Raw genomic sequence first — 21,873 nt, forward strand, 5'->3', positions numbered from 1 at the left:
TGCGCAATCGGTTTGGTTGATTAAATTTCTTGTCTTACCATCTAAATTCTAAACTATTAATGATATTATTAGACATGCTTCCCTTGCACCTATCCGATGATCGCCACTTCCGGCGGTCGGTTGCCGACAAGTAATCTTTCCAGTCCTGTAGAGCTTGCCTCAAACCATTAATCTTGTTATGTAATCCCAAACAACAATTAGCATGCATGATGCATATCTTTTCCATCTCGCGGTGCAATTGGCAGAACCCTCGGAAGTGAACCGTGTCAAGAAACCGCATCGTGAGACTGAGCTCTTCTGTGACAAACCGGTCGTGTTTGATGATGTTGAACACGTCTTGCTCGTTCTTGCCGCAAAATGTCCACCTTAACTCGTACCAGTATTTGTAGAACTTAACAGTTCGATGGTTGGCTTGAACGAACTTGAAACTGCCATTGACAAGGTTTCCTGGGTCGCTAGTGTTTCCGTTGGAGTGGTCGCAGGTGACCTGGAAATCTACTTCCGAGAACAGATGAGGGAATGGGTCTCGGAGCCACATATAACAAAACTCCAATACGCATCTTAAGTTACGTGTTATATACTACGTCGACGAATTAACTCTCTTCAAACATGAAGCCGATATTCTATAAATCAACCTAGAATCTCATATAAGTTATTATTTGCTTAATCGAAAAATATAATGTATATAGTAGTTTTACTCTTTTATCAAATTAATTTTTTCTGTTGACTAAAATCGAAACAAAAAGTTTTCTTTCAAGCTAATACGTAAAAGCCAAATGTATATCCTCTCTTTGTTGGAGGCTTGGAGCTTTGCTTAGATGGGAGATTGATATTGTGTTGATTTATAGTTTTATACTTTAGTTAGAGCATGATCAACGCGCGCCTTGAAGTGGTTTTACAGGGTGGGAGACCCACAATTTCATTAAAACCGAGGGGAAAGTTGCCAGTTAAAAGGCGGTTGTGGTTGGGTTTTCGTACTGTTTGTAGACCACATTGACACGTAGCGATCCGCGATTGATTCATTTTAAAATATATTTTTTTTATAAATCGGACAAAAAAAATTAGAAACTCATTTAGGGTTTTAGCATTAATCATGCTCTTAGTATGTATTGTTCTTACACAATAAAGCGAGTGATTGGTTTGATTTGATTGACATGGGTTTAATTATCTTACAACACACATTGAAGTCAACATTGCGTCTAGTGTTTCGACCGATGATATTAAACGATTATAAAAAGATGGATCGATGGATCCAATATGTGTATAACGTACTCTTCTCTTTTTCTTGTCATTACATAAGATATCTTTTGTTGCGGGATGAAATATATGTGACCATATGTAGAGATGCAAAAAAATTGTGGTAAAAGATTCAAAACGGAACACTAGATCAATTTATATGAAAATACTCTCCCGGTCTTTTCACCGTTTTACGTGTATTAAGTAAGCTACAGCGTTCAGAGAAAGCCTACTTGGCTTGGGGATTTTGTGAGTCTAGCTGATTCAACGAGTAATATCGAGCCAACGTTTCGAGGGAAAACGAAACAAAATAAGCTAGCTGATGATATAATGAACGAAACAAAAAATATAATTAAGTATGCTCTAAATCGACCTAAAAGAAAGCGCAAAACCAGAGGGATATACTTTTGAGACAAAAGTAGAAAAAAAAACAGTAAGCCACAATCTCAATTCTCAAATCTCAACACCTAGATGCAAAGATTATAAACGAGAGCGTAAAGAGACTCCAATACCCTATATGCGACAAGGACTTGCCCAAGTTCTCCATCTTGGCCCCCAAGTTCTCCTTTTCAAGATGAGCTTCCAGGATGAGTGCCTTTTGATGTGCTTCAGCTAGAGTGAGAGGGTTCAATAAGCTAAGACCGTCTTTCATCTCCTTCTGCCGCAAGCCACCTACGAAAAACCCTACAATTTGTTGGTCCGTATACTGCACATAAACACGCCTCAGAAGCGAAATAAACTCGGTGGAGTATTCTTCCACTGATCGCCTTTCTTGTTGCAACCCGTGAAAGCGTTGGAACATGACTTGGTCGTAGTTGAATGGTAAAAACACCTTACGCATCTTCTTCTTCAACTTATCCCACGACAAGATTCTAGGTTTTCCTTCACGTGCACGTGACGACTTCTGTTGCGACCACCAAGCTGCTGCTGAGCCACGGAACCGCATGGCGATCATGGGAACACATCGTTCCAGAGACACGCGTTTGAAGTCGAGAGTCTCCTCGACGGTGAGGATCCAGTCTAGAAACTCCTCGGCCGATTGTTCGCCAGAAAATTCTGGAAGAAGTTCAATTACGTCAGGGCTCACTGACACAGGATTTTCTTCTTCATTCTTGTCGGGTTTTTCTTGTGGCTGGGTGAGAGCTGACACAACCGTTGTCAACTGCTGCTGGATTATGTCTTGTATCATGTCTTGTAGATGCCTGAGTGTCTCTGCGTCTGTCAGAGCTGGAGGGGCCATGGTGAAGGAACCTTGTATGGTTTTTTTAGAACAGACTTTTTGGAAGCTGCTGAATAATGAAGGAAACAAATCTTATTATAAATAGGGCTCTTTTTTTTTTTTTGTCAACATATAAATAGGGCTCTGAATCTAGGGTTTCAATCGGCCTAGAATTTGAGGGACATGTTCGAAATAATATTTTTATTTAATTTTTCTTTCTTTTTTTGGCATCAGTTTAATTTTTCTTTTTAAAAATCAATTTTGTTTAACTGATTTTTAATAACTATTGATCTGCGTTGTTTTATTTATATTTAAATCCTAATAACTAAAAATACACTAATATTTATTCTTATCTTTGGAAAATAAAACTAATATTTATTCTTATCTTTGGAAAATAAATTTCTTTTTAATTACTAATTTTTTAATTATATATTAAAAACTATCTATAGTTATGTGTATGTGTTATATATTATTTTTAAAGGACCTCAATAAATAGGGTCTCATTAAAATATTTCAATAACCTCTCTCAAGATCTCTGCCTAGAAGGATAAAGAAAAAATAAACACTAAAAATCACGAAGCACTAAAATATAGTATTATATAATTTATATTAGTGTTAACAAAAATAAAATATTTATATTCGCTGTGTTTCATTTTAATTAATGTTTTATGATTTTTTTTTCAATTTAAATGATTTTTTAGATTTCTACACAAAATTTTAATGCTTTTTGACTAAATTTGATGCAATAATTCCTAGATTATATTTGATAGGTGATTTGTACATGTGTCATCACTATAATTATTCTCAACAAAAAATGATGACATAGCTTGAAAAAAATATGACATGTCATCAATCTAATTGTGATATGTAAAATGTTTTATATTAAGATTTATGTTTTTGTAAAATTTCTTAAATATGGTAATGACTATTTTCTATATACGGATTCATATTTTTGGAAAAGTTTCGTAATATAGTAATAACTAATAAAATTTATATCAAAAATATTATTTTTCTACAAGTATCCATTTTGGTAAGATTTTAGAAATATGATAATACTAATAAATTTTCTATATCCATTAAATAATATAATTGTATATATATAATAATTACAAATTTAATTTTTCATCAATTTATGAATCATATTTTTATTATCAAAATAAGTGTAGTAATAATCATATATTTATCAACTTATATATGTTATTTATATTAATGTATATATTTATTAGAACTAATTTAAAATAAAAGTTAACTGAATAAAATAATTCTATAAATTTTTATTTATTATTATTACAATTTAAATAAAATAAAACTAAAAATTTAAAGTAAACTTGAATAAATCAAACTAGAAAAAATATTATGGTTTTACTTTTTAACTAATAAAATTTAAATTTAAATACTGAAAATTAATAATTTGTTTATATAAAAATATTTTTAATTTTTTATATTTTAAAAGTAAAAGTGCGTGACAGAAGAAATTAAAGATAAAAGTAAGAAGACTTTATAATTGCTAGATAGAAAGAAAACATACATTTGAGAAAACATATGAGAAAGATAGAAAAGTTTCAAGAATGAAACTAGAGAATTGAAGCCCATGATTACATTGCAACCACATGACAATGATCAATATTAGGGCTGGGCAAAATATCCATATCCGAAGTATTTATTCGAACCGACCCGAAAAATAGGGTACCCGACCCGGTTGGATCCTACAAGACCGAATCCGATTCGTACCGAGAACCGAATAAGTATCCGAACATATCCAAATATATATAGATATATATAATATTATTTTAAATTATATTTATGATATTACTAACACCTAAATTAAAATTATAAATCAAACATATTAGTTATTTTAGGTATTTATAGATAAAAATAAATGTTTTGGATAGAAACACTCAAATAATATTACGTATATGGTTACTTTTGGACAAAAAAATTACCAATTTGAACAATATAAATTAAGTATTTTTAGATGTTTAAGTTATTTTAGATAAATTTGAGTAATTTGGATATAAAATATCCGAGTTGAATCGAGTAGTTTGATTACTTCGGATATACCCGAACCCATCCGGATCTGGGAGGATCCGACTCGAACCCAATCCGATTTTTTGTAATATTCGAATGAGACCATTTTTTAAAATCCGAAAAAAACCGATATCCGAATGGATAGTATTCATATCCGAAAGGGTACCCGAATGCCCATGCCTAATCAATATCATGAGACGAGAATATGGTGAGTTGAATACATGACTTTCTAAAACGGGGATAACCGGCCCCTACTACTTTTATTTCGTCCACTTACAAGAGTCCATTGCATCTCTTGAATTTTCTGAGTTGGTTTGATCGGTCGACCGAGGTCGAGAGAGATCACCCATCTCAAACCTTGAATACTCAGGATTAAAGAAGCAAATTTACCTTTAAAAACATTTCCTTCCTCCTCATTTGTCAATGAGTCTGAAGAAGATTCATCTTGTGTTACCAAAGCAGGAGAGAGAACAAATACAGGAGCAGACGGGACGGTTTGGACCGCAGAAGGAGCAGCAACAGCAGTTGCATCAATGACATTGGCAAGAGGAGTTGTGACATTGACAAAATTTTAATGTTGTTTGATGTTTTTGACGCAAAATGAATAAAAATTAACAATTTCTTAATAATTCTGCAAAACCCTTAAACAACATCTAATATATTAATCAACTTCTAGCAAGCCTTCTAGCAAGTTATTCTCTTGCTCTCTGTTTCAAACTAGTAGAGTAAGAAGGCTTTGGTAAGGGAACTCAAAATGTTGTCTTTTTGCTTCAATGTATTAATCAACTTCTAGCAAGCCTTTGTTTAGGTTGCTTGGTGTTGATTTCCTTAGGTTTTTTGGGGTTTTTTTAACTTTTTTGCAGCCCCTTAAACCTGATTAGCTGCAAAGCAATCTTTGGTTTCATTAACTTGTAGCCAGATCTTCATTAGTTCTTAATGATATTTACCATTTAGCAAAAAAAAACAACATCTAATATGAAACATAGGGACTTTAACTATCAACCTCACATTATATGGCACTCTGCACTTACTGCCATTTTCATATTTCCAAGATGACATATATTTGGAAAATCGACTACTCGAACGCTTGTTTACTCCAAACGAAACACTCTTTAGTGGAGACACATGTAATTGGTGATCCCAAGCCACCAAAATGGTGGGATGACTTTCAGAAAAATATGCCATAAGTTTGTGCTTCGTATCTAGTCAGGAAGAGCCCGTGCCAAGTCAAAGCATTAATCACTTTTATATTTCGTTACAAGAATCGGTTCTATCACTTCACAAAGAATGGAAAAAAAAACAATGATTCAAATTAAGTAAAGAGGCCAAATGAGAACCAAAGAGGCATAACTCCAAACCTTTTTTTTTGTAATACCATTATTCAAACAATAAGTGAAAAAAAAAGAACTTAAAAAGAAAAGCAGAGATTCATCCATCTACATAGATAAAGATTTTGAGAAAACAAAAGTCTATGTTGATCAGTGCTTGGCGTCTTCTTCGCAGAACTTAGAATACTTGTCTGAATCCATCAGCTTATGCGCCTCGCCTGCATCACTCAGCTCCACCTTTATGATCCATCTTTCTTCATACGGGCTCGTGTTCACCTATAAATCTAACAGAAGAATCTCAGCTCGAGACCACAGTATCAAAAATCTCCAAGTTTATGATGTTTAACACCGATGAATCAAATCTATACTACTGGTTACTCAGCTCACCAATCCAGGCGACTCGGTCAGCCCCTCATTGACTTCAACCACAGTACCAGAGATTGGAGAATTGATATCACTAGTTGCTTTCACACTCTCAACCGCTCCAAAACTCTCACCTTGTGTCACCGAACGTCCCACATCAGGCAGCTCCACATAGACCACATCACCCAAGTGGTCCTGAGCGTGATCCGTTATACCAAAAGTTGCTTTGTTCCCATCAGTCTTCACCCATTCATGTGATTCAGCATACTTCAAATCCTTCAAAACCACTATTAACACACAAAATAATAATAACAAGTTAAAGGTCAAATTTCAAAAATATCTTTTTTTTTTGATCAATTTCAAAAATATCTAAAACATTCCGACAAGAGATTAAAAAAATAGAGTTCTTAAAAGATCTCTTGCTCTGTGTACAAATTATTTCTAGACAAAACACATTGTTCCACAGAAAAGCGAAGATCAACGAAACAGGGATTTGCAGACAGAACTATCAAAGACACATACTTTCAAAAAGAATAATCTCAGAATCAATAATCAGAGAGAGATATAAACAGAGAGAAATGAAATGGATTGAGATTCACCGGAAGAGAACCCTCGTTGAGAAACAGAGATCCTTAGATGAGAAGCAACCTTAGAAGCCCACAAGAATCTTGCAGCATTGTTTTCGTGAGATCTTTGAACGGACACACAACAACAGTTGCAGAGAGTGCTGCACTCACCGATCGGCTTATATTCTTGTGACAAAATGGTTTGGTGGGTTCGCCTTTTTTTCTGCTAATAAAAATATCACTCTCTGAATCATTTGCTCGTGGACCAACCAACCTACCCACTGAAAGCAACTATTGTGGGTTGTGACATAACATTCGACCATATAATATGACTCTTTTTCAGTACTGATCATAAAAATCAAAAACTTTATTAAGAAGTCAGATCTATGAAACAAAATGCTATTTTCAGTTTACAGGTTAGGATTTTTAGACGTTAGCTTTTGGGACAAGAGAACTCGCATGACACATCCTTATGCACTGAAGTAAACCCTGTTCCAGTTGATCCTCACTAGAACCTTAGCTGTTCCCGTCTATCTGGTGCACAACCCGAATCAATCATCTCCTCCAGATATTTCGTATAAAGTTTCTTCTTCATGTCACAAGACTCACAACGTCTGGACTATAATTCCTCTGCTTTATTAATAGACATTGATCAAGATGCTGTACGTGCTTTATATCTGCAGAGCAAGGACCGGCAGTGCAATGAGCAAATATCCATCATTTATGTCCCAAAATAAAACTTCTTTTGCATCGAAAAGAAGACACTTCGTAGCATGTAACTTCCTCTCGATATAGCTATGATATCAAAGGGCTCCCCTAGATCATACGTAAAAGCTACAAGATTCACTATTCAACATCATCAAGTTTCAAGTTGTTCATTGGCCATTTCAATATAGTTTGAAATTAGTTTTGCATATTCAATATAAAATAAAAAAATTAAAAAAATAAATTAAATGTTTGAACTGGATTTATGTAAGGGAGATTTACATAGGATAATTTAGCTGTGCAAAGGATAATTAGTAGTATTAATGTTGGTTTTGAAGTCAAATGATAGAATGAAACTACTGTGAGAGTATTGGCCGTTAGATCTGGTAGAGGGTGACCGATCCGACGATACAGGTTTATATGAGTTCTTTTCTCCACCTGACAAACAAACGGTGTCGTGGCGGGTCCCCCTCTCCTTATCATTTCCTTTTTTTCAAATCTCTCTGCCTCTCTCTCTCTCTCGTGTCTTTCCCTTCCCTTTGGAGCCAAATCAATGGCAGAAAAAGAGGCAAGAAACTCCCCCTAAATAAAAAAATGTCCGAAAGATTATTGGTGTAGGTTTTGATTTCTGCCTCTTCGTTATCGGTTTCGGACATCCACATTGGTCTCGTAGATCTGCAAAATCTGCGTGTGTCGGTTCTGTAAATTTTGAAATCGAGATTCGATTGTTTTGTTTGAGGCCGCGACGAGAAAGTGAATTAGATTAGGGAACCTTGTGCTGATTCGCATTTCCCGATCTAACCTGAGCGACTCGATTCGTGGTCGACATTTGTTTGGTGGTTGGATCTGAAGAAAAGGGTAACAAAGAGATGGATCCAATCTCTGCGGTTAGCGAAGAGCTTGCTGAGATCGAAGGACAAATCAATGACCTTTTCCGTGCTTTATCGTGAGAATCTCTCTTTTTTTTTTTCATTTCTTAATCTGTGTTCTTTTTCTCCTTGTTCTTGTCTGTAAAGTTTGTGTCTTTTTATTTTTTGGGAACCAGAAATGGATTCCAGAAGTTGGAGAAGATCAAAGATGCTAATAGACAGAGCAGGCAGCTCGAAGAACTCACCGACAAAATGCGCGACTGCAAGAGCCTTATTAAAGATTTCGATAGGGAAGTCAAGAGCCTGGAAGGTGGAAACGACGCCACCACTAACCGGATGTTGAATGATAGACGTCAATCTATGGTAGGCTACCCTTTCTTCACTTGTTTGAATTTTCAATTTTTTTTTTTTATAATTGTCAAGTGATGGATGGTTGTTGTTGTGTTTTTGTCTGCAGGTTAAGGAACTAAACTCATATGTTGCTCTTAAGAAGAAGTACGTGTTAATAATGTTCCAATAATAATGTCTCTTACAATTACATTCTCTTTGTTTTTGTGGTGATTTGATTGATTAACGAGGAGGGATGATTGATTTGTGCACAGGTACTCATCAAATCTAGCCAGCAATAATAAGAGAGTAGATCTTTTCGATGGTCCTGCTGAAGACAACATGGAAGAGAATGTCTTACTTGCTTCAAGTAACCCTCTTTCTTTCAAGGATTTTGCAACCATCTTCTTTTTGATTTCTAGTAATTTGTGACCTACCAAGAGTATTTAATGGGAGCTTAATCACTTTTCAGATATGACCAATCAAGAACTTGTGAATAAAGGCAACTCTATGATGGATGACACTGATCAAGCCATTGAAAGAGGGAAAAAGGTCACTACTTTTTTACATATTATCTCTTATATCATTCGTTGCCTGTTTGTCGCCTACTAAAGGAAAAATCTCACTGCCTTTTTTTTTTAATTGTGGCTTTAACGACAGATTGTTCAAGAGACCATAAATGTGGGAACAGATACCTCAGCAGCTCTCAAGGCTCAGGTTTGTAGTTAAGCCACACTTCTTTGTTTCCAAACAATCGGTTCTTCTGTTGTTCTTTACAACATTCCTTTGTTTTCAGACCGACCAAATGAGTAGGGTTGTCAATGAACTCGATTCTATTCATTTCTCACTCAAGAAGGCCTCCAAGCTGGTCAAGGAAATCGGTAGGCAGGTCAGTCTCCACAATCTCCTTATTTCTTCTTTATACGATTCATATTTATCTGCAGCTTCCTCTTGTCCCTTTTGTTTACCTTAACCTCTGCTTCTTCTTCATCTCTCAGGTTGCAACGGACAAATGTATTATGGCATTTCTTTTCCTTATTGTCATTGGTGTCATAGCAATCATCATCGTCAAGGTACACCTCTCTTTCTCCTTTCTCACACTTTTGCCTACTTGTTTTTAGTATGTTTAGATTTACTCTGTAACGTCTTCTTCTCTTTTGGATTAGATTGTGAACCCAAACAACAAAGACATCCGGGACATACCGGGCCTAGCTCCACCAGCCATGATGAACAGACGTTTACTCTGGAACCATTACTGAAGAAAAAGATTCTCATTTCATGCATATCAAAATACTGGTACCTAGTGCACGCTTCTTGGTCCTTCACCTAAGTCCATGTTGCTGTTTGATGAAACCGCTTCACTTAACCAGTTTTTCTTCACATGGCTCTTGGCTGCTGCGCATTTGAGAAGTCGCTCTTTCCCTTATAGTCCATGTGACTGGTTCTGTGATATGTCATTATGTAATGCGTATTTTTTTTTTAAACCAAACCTCGTCTCTGTTTTATTAATTTATTTACTGGTTCCTCTGTTTTCACTGGTTAATGTTGAATGTTGAAACGTCAGTTGTATCATATTCAATACCCTTGTACGAGTAGGTAACTCCCATTATTTGTGTATGTGGAAAACGTGTGTTTGGTTCCTTCGCCAAAGCAAAGAACTTCCTTCTCCCTAGGGGGTATTTATGTCGTCAAACATGAGTTTTTTTTTAATGAAAGGAATGTCGTTTTTGAAATTTCAAGATTAGTAGTTGTTCACAACTGTTTTAGCTAGTGCTCTGGTTAAGACAATAACATGGAATCTCAAGCGCAAATACAAATAACTAAAGTTGTGAGCTACTTTTTTTTATATGTTAAGGTTTATATGTCAAGGTTATATAAATCATGATGAAGAAATCGCGTGTTTCAAATTTTGGTTTCTATCAACATAGATCCAAAAATTGACACAACAAAAGACAATAATATATCTAAACAGATTCCGATACGTTAAATTAAAAAAACTACAAAATGAAAGTAGGTATAACTGTATAAGTCTCTTTCTTGTTGTGTTGCACCAAAAAAAAGTGTCCTTCTTGTTGCCGGTACATAAATCTCTCTTCTTCGAAGTTGTTAGCTAGTGTTGACAAAAAAAAAGTTGTTAGCTAGTGACTTCTGAAGGAGGATGAGTATCACCTCAAGGAACAAGTCTTTCACCAAATATATGGTGGCATAGGAGTTGGTTCTATATACCCGATTCAATATTTTTTATTTATAAGTGTGTGTTATTTTTTTAATCGAATTCTCAGAAGCTGGTTCCGTGAATCAAGAAAGATTGTAAGTTGAAGGTTCTCTCTCATGGTTTTTTTCTAAAAACAAAATATGCACAAGGGTTAATTAACTACCTCTCGTTATGAGGTAAATGCAAAAATGGCTCGTTGAGTTAACCACCTCTCATTACCGTTACGAATCCTACAAATCAAAACGCGCGCGAGATGGGTTTAAAGGTTATTTTAGTCAATTCACAGTACCAAACTTACGGCTGGGCATTGCGCAAACTTCTCTATTTATAAACCCCTCGATTTCTTGCGCAAGTCTCCAAAACAAAAATTAAAATTAAAAATCACTTTTCCTCTTCTCATTGAATTCGAAAAAGTATTCAAATCTCCGGAAACTTTATTTCTGGAGAATATATATAGTTTCCTCCTTACAATGACGTCCGAGAATCTGAATGATAAGATTGCTGTCTTCAAGAAGCTCAAATCGAAATCGGATAATAAGGTAATAAAGATTCATTGATGTGGTTAAGATCTTGTACTTGGTAATTAAATCGGATCTTGGCTTTTTCCCATCACAAACCACACCATGTATTATAAGTCACTTTATCATAATTATCTTTGGCGCCATTTTTTTAAACTATGCAGATATGTTTCGATTGCAATGCGAAGAGCCCAACATGGGCGTCCGTTACCTACGGGATCTTCCTATGCATCGATTGCTCTGCTGTTCATCGCAGCCTCGGCGTCCACATCAGCTTCGTCAGGTTCATTGATCTGATTAATTCATTACCTATTCGAATTTGAGTTTCTTTTGATTTACTCTAGACTTTGTATTAAAAAAATGTTTATGTCATCTTTTTTAATTTTTTTTAGGTCAACAAATCTAGACTCATGGAGCCCTGAGCAGTTGAAGATGATGGTGTACGGAGGAAACAGCAGGGCGCATGTCTTCTTCAAGCAGCACGGTTGGAGCGGAGAAGGTAAAGCCGACACTAAGTATACCTCCAGAGCTGCTGAGTCTTACAAACAGACTCTTGCCAGAGAAGTTGCCAAAAGCAACGCCGAGGAACTTCTTAATTTGCCTCCTTCTCCTGATTCGACGACGACCACGCAAGTGCCCAATGGGCTCTCCAGCATCAAAACCAGTGAACCTCCTAAAGAGAGTAGTAATAATAATACTAAGGTTCCCGTCTCACCGAGAGTTTCTCGGTCCGTTAAGAAGCCTCTTGGTGGTGCCAAGAAGACGGGAAAAACAGGAGGACTTGGTGCTAAGAAGCTAACTACTAAGGTCAGTAACGTGCTTGACACTCTACAGATCATCTTGTGTTTTTTGAGAACTTAACATAAATTGTTTTATTTTCTTTTCGGGAAATTTGCAGTCGAGGGAGACTCTTTATGATCAAAAGCCAGAGGAGTCTGTTGTGATAATATCAGCGACTTACTCAGCTAACGGTTCACCATCGCCTAAATCAGCTAGGTCATCGTTTTCCTCTCGCTTTGATTATGCGGACGGTGTTCAAACAAGAGAGCAATATATGAGCAATGGCCCTCAAGTGTTTGGTCATGTAGCTCCACCAAAATCAACAGGCTTCTTCGAGGAGTTTGAGATGAATGGAGGAGGCGTGTTTCAGAAGAAACCAATCACAAGCTCCTCAAGAGTATATACAAAGCTCCTTCTTCCCTCTTATGTTATTAGTCTTTAAGTTAAACTGTTTTTGTACTCACACTCTCTAGCATTTATACCACACAGATTCAAGAGACAGATGAAGCCCGGAAGAAGTTCTCTAACGCAAAATCAATCTCCTCTGCTCAGTACTTTGGTAACGAGAATAACTCCATGGACCTTGAGGCCAAAAGTACATTAAAGAAGTTCCATGTACGTCTTCTTCTCACTACCTTAGCTAAAATACTCATTAGTACTAATTTGTAACAGTCTCATTTTAAAAAAAAAACAGGGTTCATCAGCAATCTCTAGTGCTGATCTGTTTGGAGATGATGATGGAGATTTTCCTCTGGATCTCTCAGCTGGTGATCTTATCAACCGCCTCTCTCTCCAGGTCTACTAGCCTCACTTCTTAATCCTTTTTTTTGTTCAGGCTTGTATTAGTGTCGTCAAGTGATGAAACCATTTCGTTTTGTATTGTGTTAGGCTCAGCAAGACATGTCGTCGTTGAAGAACATGGCTGAGGAGACAAAGAAGAAGCTCACCTCTGTTGCTTCCAGCTTATGGTAAAAGGTTTATGTTTTTATCCTAAGACCAAACCCAATGTACATTCATTTTCTTTTTTCTTATACCCTTCTTCCATTTTCAAGTCATTTGATTCTATTCTTGTACTAGGGGGAAATTATGCCGTAAACTATGTTTTTGTTTTTGTTTTATTGAAAATATCAATATTTTGTACAAATGAGATTGTGTTTTGTAAAATTTTCATTAAATAAAAACATGTGGTGTACATGAACAAAAGTCTTACGAGAATTGATGAAATTCAACGTGTTTGACTTTTTTTCTTGGATGTATCAGACTTTATTCGGAAATGAATCTTTATTACTCATGTCAAGTCACATATAAGCTCCAACTAACATTAACATGTCATTGACCTCTTCCAAAGAGTTATGTTGCACTAGACTCTTTCATCACGGCTCAAGTCTTTTAGGCTTAAAGTGTGGCTCAAGGTTGAAAAGATTCCAAAGAAAGCTATGATCTCATCAGTTTGCTAATGATTTGTACTTGATGGTTGAAGTATTGAGCGGTAAACTTGAGCTTTAAACTTGTTGAATAATGAAGAAAACGGCTGTACAAACTCAATATGTTACATTACTCATAACTATTAAGACCATATTTTTGTTAAATTCTAAGATTACTCTTAACTATTAGACCCCAAAAAATCGTTTTGTTAAACTAAGATAAGAATGCACGTCAAAAAGTGAATAAGAAGATTTTCAACTTGAACGTAGTTATGAAAGATTTTTTGAACAAAGATATGAAACATTTAACATTTTTTAGCAAAAAAAAAACATTTAACATTACATTGTTTAAGAAAGAATAACTAGCAGCAATAAAAAGGAAAATAGGAACAAATCTCTAACATACAATGAGAGGTCATTAGCGATAATACATTTAAACGGTTTCAGCAAGTAAACATTTAACTGATTTAAGCCAAAGTTCAAAAAATAAAAATTTAACTGATTTATAATAACAAACAAACAAAAACATGCTTATCTGTCGCTTGCGTGATTGTAGGAAACTTTCTGTTCATGAAATAGAAAATCTAGGACTAACTTTTAAGCTGCAAGATAAAAATAGAATCATCAAATAAAGTATCTACCCAAAAAACTCGTTCTGTCCACCAAACGATTAAACACTAAAAATAAGCAAACTCCGACTCAAAAAGGTTACATTTGTTTCTATTATCTATCTTCATTTTAAAAAAAGTTCTTGTCAACCAAGCAACTAGAACCCTAGAAGGAACATCCCACGAAGGTTGTCATTTGGAAATTTCTCTTTTTCTTATCTTTATACAAGCAAATCAAAAACCAGAAGATAACACATTTCTAAACATCTCCCATTGTCGATTCTTTTTCTGTGAGAAACAAAAATATGAGCCTAAACTGCCTTGCTTGCCACATCCTGCAAAGATCAAACTCGGACATAGATTCAAACATTACTGAAAACTTCGTAATTCCAGGATATAAAAATATGGGAAGGAAAAGACCAACTTTGCCCGCAGTGAGACGGGTCAAAACGGGACATCGCAGGCTACATAGTGCGGAGGCCATGGTCTATGGGGATCTTGACGAGCCGAAGCTGGTCAGAAGCAGTGGGATCCGAAGGGATTGGAGCTTTGAGGATCTAAAGAAACAAAGAGATCAGATAAGAATTGGAGATGCAATAAAGGAATAAGACAGATCTTTTCCTACGTTTCTTCTAATTAATGTTCTACTTGTTGTGAACTTGTTCTGTTCCTTTCAAATTATAAGGACAAACCGCAAAACGTAAGATTTTGAAAACTGATGTTCTGTTCTCATTCATGGTCAAAAGTATATGTTTTAGCGCAAACATTCGCAAGGTAAATAATAAACATATGCTTCTATAAGGCTTTTGCATGTACACGTACTTCTTTCTCAATTTCAACACCATAAAGGCTCAATGAAAATATAAAACCTAAAACACAGCTTTCTTCTCAATGTTTCAATACCACAGATTGATTTTTTTTGTAGACAAAAACATAATCAGCAACAGAGAATAAATACAGATTTCTTTTTGTAACACAAATAAATACAGATTATTAGCTTAACTAAGTTATGCAGGATGACAAAGATACCATCAATTGGGGTGGTGGCGCAGTTGGCTAGCGCGTAGGTCTCATAGCTATTGAGTGATCCTGAGGTCGAGAGTTCGAGCCTCTCTCACCCCATTTCTTTTTTGTGTCTTGCTGTCAAGCGTTCAATCATGTTTGTGTTTACTGTTCAAATAGAGAAAGTTTGGACATGCTGCTAATCTTGTTTTTCTATGAAACACATGTCAGGCGGATAAAGTTTTCTCTCAGCAAAAGAAAGATACAAAGCTGTTTTTTGTTTCATTATTGTTTTTATTTTAAAATAATTTCTATTTATAAACCAAATCATTACTTTAATCAATCAAAACGTCAATTAGCCGACAAAAAAAAAATCAAAACGTCAATTAGCCGACAAAAAAAAATCAAAACCAATTTCCATTGCAATATATACATTTTTCTTTTTGCAAATGCATCATACATTTGTAAGTCATACCCTACAAGTCATACCCTACCAATAAATTTTAATAATTTTCATAACCAAAATAGAATAAAAAAATTGAAAATAAAAATACCATAACTGCAAAAGCCTATAAGGTTTCCTCATAATTTCCCTTCTTAAATAGGAAACGAATATTAATTTCATGAAACGAATATATATTTTCTAGATTAGGAGAATGCTCTATTTGCATGTAAAACAACATTTCTTCTTTTAAAAAAAAAACATTTCTACTTTCGATTTTTCCGTTTTGACTTTTTTTTTGTTAAAAGTCATTAACAAAAGATCTGGACACGTCAGATCCACGTCACTCCAGACAGAACACGAATAAAAAAAGACACAACCAAGGGAAATCTGAATTTCAATCTCATTTCTTCTTCGTTGACAGAAATTAGGGTTCATTTGAATTCTCCTTTTCACCCTCTCAGCTCAGGGGAGATTCTGAAGATCTGATTGAAATCAGGCTCCGAGCTCTCGTAGTTTCTTCTCGGATCCGAATACTAAGGTGAAAGACCTCAACTTTTTTTTCTTCATCTTACTGTTATCACTTTCTCTCTTGGGCAGAACATTGATAGAGTATCAGAATTGTAGTTCTTTGAAGGGAGGATAGGATTATCTCAAGAACTGAGGATAAAGTTTTGAGCTTTTAGCTGATTTAAGGATCATCGTTCGATCATTTTTGGTTCTGCTGGATTGGTAGTGAGGTGTTAAGATGGATAGGCCTAGACAAACTGATCATTTGGGTGTGAATAAGACTGGGAAGAGTATCAGGAAGAGTCCTATCCACCAATCCAACTTCTCTGCAAATGCTAATGCCTCTGCCCCTGCAAGGCCTCAAGCGCAGCCTCAGGTTTATAGCGTGAGCAAGAACGACTTTAGAAGCGTTGTTCAGCAGCTAACTGGCTCTCCATCGCGTGACAGTCTTCCTCGGCCTCCTCCTCAGAACAACAACAACTCACCGAGGCCTCAGAATACTAGGTTGCAGAGGGTTAGACCAGCGCCCTTAACGGATCTCAACCGTCCTTCGCTTCCTCCCCCTTCCATGCCTCTACAGCATCGTCCTCACAGCTTCGTCCAACAACAACAACAACGACCAGCTGAGTCTCCCATCTCGGAATATATGCGTTATCTTCAAAGTTCACTTGGAGATGCAGGTCCCAGTGGTAATCAAATGCAGCCAGGTCATGAACATCCCCCATACATGCCAGCTCAGCCTCATCATCATCATCCTCAGTCTCAGTCTCAACCTCAGCAACATATGATGTCTGGATCCCAACAACGAGTGGATATGCAGGGTCCACTACAGCCTAGTCAATATCAACCACCACCAGGGTTAGTTCCTAGTCCAATGCCTCGGAATCTTACTTTCCCTCAGTTCAATGGTCCTGTACCTGGCACGCCAACCGTTCCCTCTCCAAGGTTCAGTCAGATGTATGGTGGTTTTCCTTCTCCTAGGTATGATGGTGGCTTTCCTTCTCCTCGGTATAACGGTTTTGGACCACTACCCTCACCTACGTCTCAGTTTTTTCAACCATCTCCTACTGGTTACCCGAACATGTTCTCTCCTAGATCACCTTACCCATTGCTATCACCAGGAGTCCAGTATCCTCAACCACTTACCCCAAACTTCTCGTTTTCACAAATAGCTCAATCAGGAAGTCACGGACCCGGTGCAGGTCCAGGTCCAGGTCCAGGTCCTTCTCAGCCACCACCATCTCCAGGGCTCATGTTCCCACCTTCTCCTTCAGGGTTCTTCCCAATCCTAAGTCCAAGATGGGGTGGTTACTAGATGATCTCTCTCTCTTCAGCCTCTTATCCGGTTTTTTCCTCAAGACTTCCTAGGTTAGTCTATACTATGAAAGAAGCTTAATCTTCAGCTGCATAGATGTGTAGAACGCTATAGAGATTTTGTTCTTTCTGTTTCTGGGGTTCTCCATAGTTAAAAGGCAAATACTTTACTTGAGAACCCTTTGGGATGGTGATATGATTATTTCTTTTGTTTTGTTTGTCACACAAATTTCTTGTCTTTTGCGTATTTTTGTACACACACCTTTGGACATACTCTTGTTAGTTTATATGATTTTTGGTTGTTTTTAAAGCAAGTTATCTCTATACTTTCACTTAGGAAATGTTTATTAATAGATGATTCGTTCTTCAGAAGAATACATAGCTAGTGACAATGGAATACCGTTAGAAAAGATTGTTTAAATTAAGCTTTAGACGAGACAACCAAACAGAACCAACAACATCGATACCATCACCACCAATGTCACAATTTACATTATTCGTATAGAGTGGAGGATCAAATAACAAAAACCAAGAAAGACAAATACGAACGAAGTTCAAAAGGGAAAAGAGATGTTTAGCAAAAAACTGTTTGAGTAGTACTGAAGGGTCTTCTTAACGCATGTTATCTCTCCGTCTAACATTTCTGGTTCGGTCGTACCTCGGCGGTTTATCCGAGCTTCTTTGAGTTGTTAATTCCACAATCTTCCTCTGTCTCTCTGGTGGACGCGGAACCACTTCTCCGTTCACAAACAACTCAGCTGCAAATTGCAAAAAAAAAAAAACATTCACCAAAAGACTTATTCCAAAGTTTGGTATACATTGGGCAGAGAAGCACTTAACAAATTCACTTATTCATATACATAAGCAATGTTTTTGCGTGAAAAAGAGCTCAATTTTTTTTTTTTAATGTGTTCCGACAAATGCTGATGGATTATGACACAGGACATGAAAGAAACGATCTTTTGATTAACTTACCACCGTAGTCTTTGTACTCTGGATCAACATAAGAATCCGGAAGCACGAAGAGAACACCAGGAATCCCTGGAAACTCAAACAAGACACATCAATTACACAATCATCAAGTTGTGTGTCGGAAAACGAGACATACCTTCGAGTTTGTTTGATGTCTCCTCATCGATCTCACAACCAAACCCAAAATACCTCTCGCACGAGATATTATAGATCTTCCTCTTAGCTTCTTCCTCACTAATAAAAACCAAACCAAAACTCAAAATGCAATTAGTTTACTTGCAATGGAGAGAGAGTGAATTCTAACGAAACAAAGTAAAATCTCACCTTCCGACAATCTTGGCAAGAGTTTGAACATAGCAATCGATCATCTGCTGCCTACTCGCGTTTTCGCCGCCGGGCTTGTCCATGACGATGAGCCAATGCTCGTAGTCGCAGCCGGGAAACAGCGGCGCCATCTCCGTAGGCGCTCGGTCGCTGAAATTTGATCCGGAATTAAGCGGCGAGTACGATCCACCGGACCTATCCATCCGGGTCCGGATCGTCGTCAGACGGGTCGACTCAGCAGGGATGAATCCCATGGCGTGGAACAGCGTCGGTGATGAACGACGGGAGATGAGGTTAGAGTGAGAAGGAGCGGCGGGTCTGGAGGTGGAAAAGAAACGCGTTGCTGCGACGCGCGAGGCGGTGGAGCGGGAGAGGAGTTTCGCCATTGAGACCGGTGACTTCTCGGCGATGGTAGAGACTAGGGTTTAAGGAAAGGGGGTTGCAACATTGTGGGCCTGAAGTTTCTTTTAATGGGCCTTATCATCTCTATAAATAAGGCTCGTTTAAATGAGACAAACAAACTGTTACAAAAATGCATATCTAAGCAAAATATAAATATATTAGTTTTATGATTTTCCTATGATATTTTTATTTTTTTTTATTTGGTTACTAATAATGTTCAATGTTTAATAATTAAAAAAACTTTCAACAAGAAAGCAAAAAAAAATATTTTAGACGACTTTTATTATTTGTATTTGAAAAAGTTGATACAATTTGGTTGGTGCATACATATATAGAACTCATCAATAACTACATCTGCCACCTGGTCCTCCAAAAGCGAAAGACATTCCACTAGATCTGCTAATACCCAAATATCTAACCCTAAAGCATTCATAGGTATCAGCATATTGTCTTAGATTTTTCTCTTCAGCATAAACTCTTTTGTAGTTAGAGTCTATAACCAAGACATTTTTAAAATTTGCCGTCTTTAAAACATCTGCAACTGGAAAATCTCCATTTCCCATTGGAGGACTTATTTCATCGGTGGACATAAATGTATTTCCTCCATATCTCACGAAAGACACTCCTTTGTTTAACTCTTTAAACAACTCTTTCGGCCAGTAACCAATTACTTCATTATCTAGTTTAAGTCCCCAGTTTCCGCTGGAACGATCCTATTACATATGAAACACCAACAAACTATTTTCAAAAGGCATCCCAAAACTCAAAACAATTGTGTAATAGTATGTATAATCTATTCACCAAAATTATTTATAAAAAAGATATAAAAAAAAAACTTAAAATAAAAATCAGTTTAACATGCTTATAAAGAACGAAGACAAACTTACCTGAAATATTTGCAGTGTAAAATAAAAGCTTGTTTTTCCATAGACAGATGATCCGGAGAACTGATTTCCAATTCTGTGATTTCGACTTAAAACAACAAAACCAGGACATTGTGTGTTGTAGCACCCAGTTTTACCATAGCCATCTCCCTAAAATGAAAAAATAAAATAAATTCATAATACTACTTGATACGTGATAAAATAGTAAAAACAATCCAATCATAGTCGTCTTGTTTTAATTATAGTAGGCTAATTATTATTCATATATGAATAGCAACAACTATAATTTACTCACAGTCCAATATATTGTAAATCGTGTGGCACTGTCACCGTACAATCTTGGATGCACCTAAAAAGTAAACATATAATTAGATATGCATGGAAATTTTAAATGAAAATTTTGCTAAAATCATATTTGTTATTTCTAGCTTATTTTCACATAATTATTTTATGAAATATAAATATAATAAGTTTACTTACCGCCCAACCAGCTTGTATACTATTGAGTTGACCTGAATATCCATTTTCTAACCAAATTTGACTTTTACTATATTGGTTCACTTGCAAATTTAAAGAATGAACACTTATTTCAGCCTCGGCTCCTCGATAGATACTTTCATCTAAAATGGACGTCTGAATTGTTGCAAACTGTTAAAAACATATGTTAGTCATTAAATAAATATATTATTAAAATGTCTTAACAACTAAATGAGAAATTGTTAGAAGGAAAAAAAAACGTAAATGAGACTTATGTAAACTATTTACAAATGCAATTAAGAAGTGGAAGATATACATGTTGACCCAAATGCTCGGGTGTGTTCAAATGAAAGCTCTCGGATCCATTTCGTTGTCTTAAGATTGGAACCGTTCCCTTTGGACACTGGTCTTTCTTTTCATAGTTGTCGCTTCTTTCAAGATCCTCATATGAGCTGAATGTTTCCTATATATAGTATCGCAAAAAAAAAGGAAAAATAAGATTCTTAACCTTTGATGTTTCTCAAAGTTCTATAAATCAATGTATTTTCTACAAAGATTTTTTTTAAGAAATTGTATGATGGGGTTGGGGGATCCAGACTCTTACATCCAAATCGTAAAACTTTGATATTCTATCTTTAACAGGAACAAGTTTTGTATCTTACCTATATGTACCATGCATAATTTACTAACTCACCGGAATCTTGTGATTTTTCAACAATGGATGTTGGAAAGCCGGTTGTTTGTATATCTCAACACAATCAAAATCCTGCAAAACACAATTGAAGAGATGTTCTAAAATTAACAAAAAAAAAATGTAATTGAGGATAGAACAAACAAAAAGAAGTTGGACTCTCACATCAATACTTCCTTCTGCACCTAGAATAGACAGCAGATAGACACATAGACATAACGCTAGATGTAATGCCATTGATAAATTATCCTTATCTCTCTCAAATTATATCTACATTACTTTTCAGTGTACACTAGATTTTGACCCGCGCTTTGGAAGCGCGGAATATTTTACGATGAAAAATTTCACTAATAACTTAACAAATATTTTGGTAATTTTTAAAGAGTGTGTATTTAAAATATTTTTGCATTTAAATCAGTGTTTTTAAATTCAACCCGATTGTGATTATACCGGTTAATCCGGAGATCTGACAATTCAATTTAGGTTTTTAAAATATTCATATTAAAAAAATCACTAAAACCCGAGACTAATCGATTGAACTGATGGATGACCGATATGTAATCTAATTAAATTGTAATAGTTTCATATTTTGTAGTCTTATAATCCAAATTTTAAAGTTTATTATTTTGCAATTTATGAAATTTTAACGTTTCTACAAAATTCTAAAGA

General features: G+C 35.9%; 8 protein-coding genes and 1 non-coding gene across 10 annotated transcripts; 5 read left to right on the forward strand and 4 right to left on the reverse strand.

The window, feature by feature from the left end:
* Nucleotides 1-34: 34 nt before the first annotated feature.
* On the reverse strand, nt 35-538 carry LOC130511350 (uncharacterized protein At4g15970-like). Its single transcript, XM_057008286.1, has one exon. It carries the CDS (start codon nt 536-538, stop codon nt 35-37), a length of 504 nt encoding a protein of 167 aa, XP_056864266.1.
* Nucleotides 539-5,737: 5,199 nt separating this feature from the next.
* Nucleotides 5,738-8,274, reverse strand: LOC108850937 (glycine cleavage system H protein 2, mitochondrial-like). Its single transcript, XM_018624388.2, has 4 exons — nt 8,248-8,274; nt 6,774-6,963; nt 6,199-6,461; nt 5,738-6,087 (listed from the first exon to the last, which is right to left on the reverse strand). Exons 1-4 carry the CDS (start codon nt 8,272-8,274, stop codon nt 5,962-5,964), a joined length of 606 nt encoding a protein of 201 aa, XP_018479890.1. The 3' UTR covers nt 5,738-5,961.
* Nucleotides 7,983-10,176, forward strand: LOC108848910 (novel plant SNARE 11). The gene is made up of 9 exons (XM_018622370.2): nt 7,983-8,391; nt 8,491-8,677; nt 8,772-8,809; nt 8,917-9,011; nt 9,114-9,193; nt 9,302-9,358; nt 9,438-9,530; nt 9,640-9,714; nt 9,808-10,176. Exons 1-9 carry the CDS (start codon nt 8,315-8,317, stop codon nt 9,898-9,900), a joined length of 795 nt encoding a protein of 264 aa, XP_018477872.1. The 5' UTR covers nt 7,983-8,314; the 3' UTR covers nt 9,901-10,176.
* A 1,018-nt stretch (nt 10,177-11,194) lies between these two features.
* LOC108853096 (ADP-ribosylation factor GTPase-activating protein AGD10) lies at nt 11,195-13,406 on the forward strand. Its single transcript, XM_057007334.1, has 7 exons — nt 11,195-11,395; nt 11,539-11,657; nt 11,767-12,181; nt 12,273-12,551; nt 12,644-12,769; nt 12,849-12,950; nt 13,043-13,406. Exons 1-7 carry the CDS (start codon nt 11,327-11,329, stop codon nt 13,124-13,126), a joined length of 1,194 nt encoding a protein of 397 aa, XP_056863314.1. The 5' UTR covers nt 11,195-11,326; the 3' UTR covers nt 13,127-13,406.
* Nucleotides 13,407-14,358: 952 nt separating this feature from the next.
* Nucleotides 14,359-14,794, forward strand: LOC108853650 (uncharacterized). Its single transcript, XM_018627065.2, has one exon. It carries the CDS (start codon nt 14,492-14,494, stop codon nt 14,792-14,794), a length of 303 nt encoding a protein of 100 aa, XP_018482567.1. The 5' UTR covers nt 14,359-14,491.
* Nucleotides 14,795-15,223: 429 nt separating this feature from the next.
* On the forward strand, nt 15,224-15,308 carry TRNAM-CAU (transfer RNA methionine (anticodon CAU)). Its single transcript is given in 2 exon segments — nt 15,224-15,261; nt 15,273-15,308. It is a non-coding gene; the product is annotated as a tRNA-Met (tRNA).
* A 705-nt stretch (nt 15,309-16,013) lies between these two features.
* On the forward strand, nt 16,014-17,768 carry LOC108855774 (protein HAIKU1). 2 transcript variants are annotated; one of them, XM_018629672.2, is made up of 2 exons: nt 16,014-16,171; nt 16,258-17,768. In XM_018629672.2, the coding sequence occupies exon 2, from the start codon at nt 16,379-16,381 to the stop codon at nt 17,453-17,455; it is 1,077 nt and encodes a 358-aa protein (XP_018485174.1). In that variant the 5' UTR covers nt 16,014-16,171; nt 16,258-16,378; the 3' UTR covers nt 17,456-17,768. The 2 variants fall into 2 exon arrangements, with proteins under 2 accessions (XP_018485174.1, XP_018485175.1); XM_018629673.2 differs by having other exon boundaries at nt 16,025-16,171; nt 16,250-17,768.
* An 83-nt stretch (nt 17,769-17,851) lies between these two features.
* LOC108855775 (multiple organellar RNA editing factor 6, mitochondrial) lies at nt 17,852-19,172 on the reverse strand. Its single transcript, XM_018629674.2, has 4 exons — nt 18,751-19,172; nt 18,563-18,660; nt 18,430-18,495; nt 17,852-18,212 (listed from the first exon to the last, which is right to left on the reverse strand). The coding sequence occupies exons 1-4, from the start codon at nt 19,134-19,136 to the stop codon at nt 18,067-18,069; spliced, it is 696 nt and encodes a 231-aa protein (XP_018485176.1). The 5' UTR covers nt 19,137-19,172; the 3' UTR covers nt 17,852-18,066.
* Nucleotides 19,173-19,493: 321 nt separating this feature from the next.
* Nucleotides 19,494-21,441, reverse strand: LOC108850938 (uncharacterized). Its single transcript, XM_018624389.2, has 7 exons — nt 21,370-21,441; nt 21,208-21,279; nt 20,830-20,976; nt 20,517-20,684; nt 20,332-20,385; nt 20,040-20,186; nt 19,494-19,865 (listed from the first exon to the last, which is right to left on the reverse strand). The coding sequence occupies exons 1-7, from the start codon at nt 21,439-21,441 to the stop codon at nt 19,494-19,496; spliced, it is 1,032 nt and encodes a 343-aa protein (XP_018479891.2).
* Nucleotides 21,442-21,873: the final 432 nt, after the last annotated feature.

This window comes from Raphanus sativus, chromosome 4 (genome assembly GCF_000801105.2).
Source record: "Raphanus sativus cultivar WK10039 chromosome 4, ASM80110v3, whole genome shotgun sequence".
Taxonomy (NCBI): domain Eukaryota; kingdom Viridiplantae; phylum Streptophyta; class Magnoliopsida; order Brassicales; family Brassicaceae; genus Raphanus; species Raphanus sativus.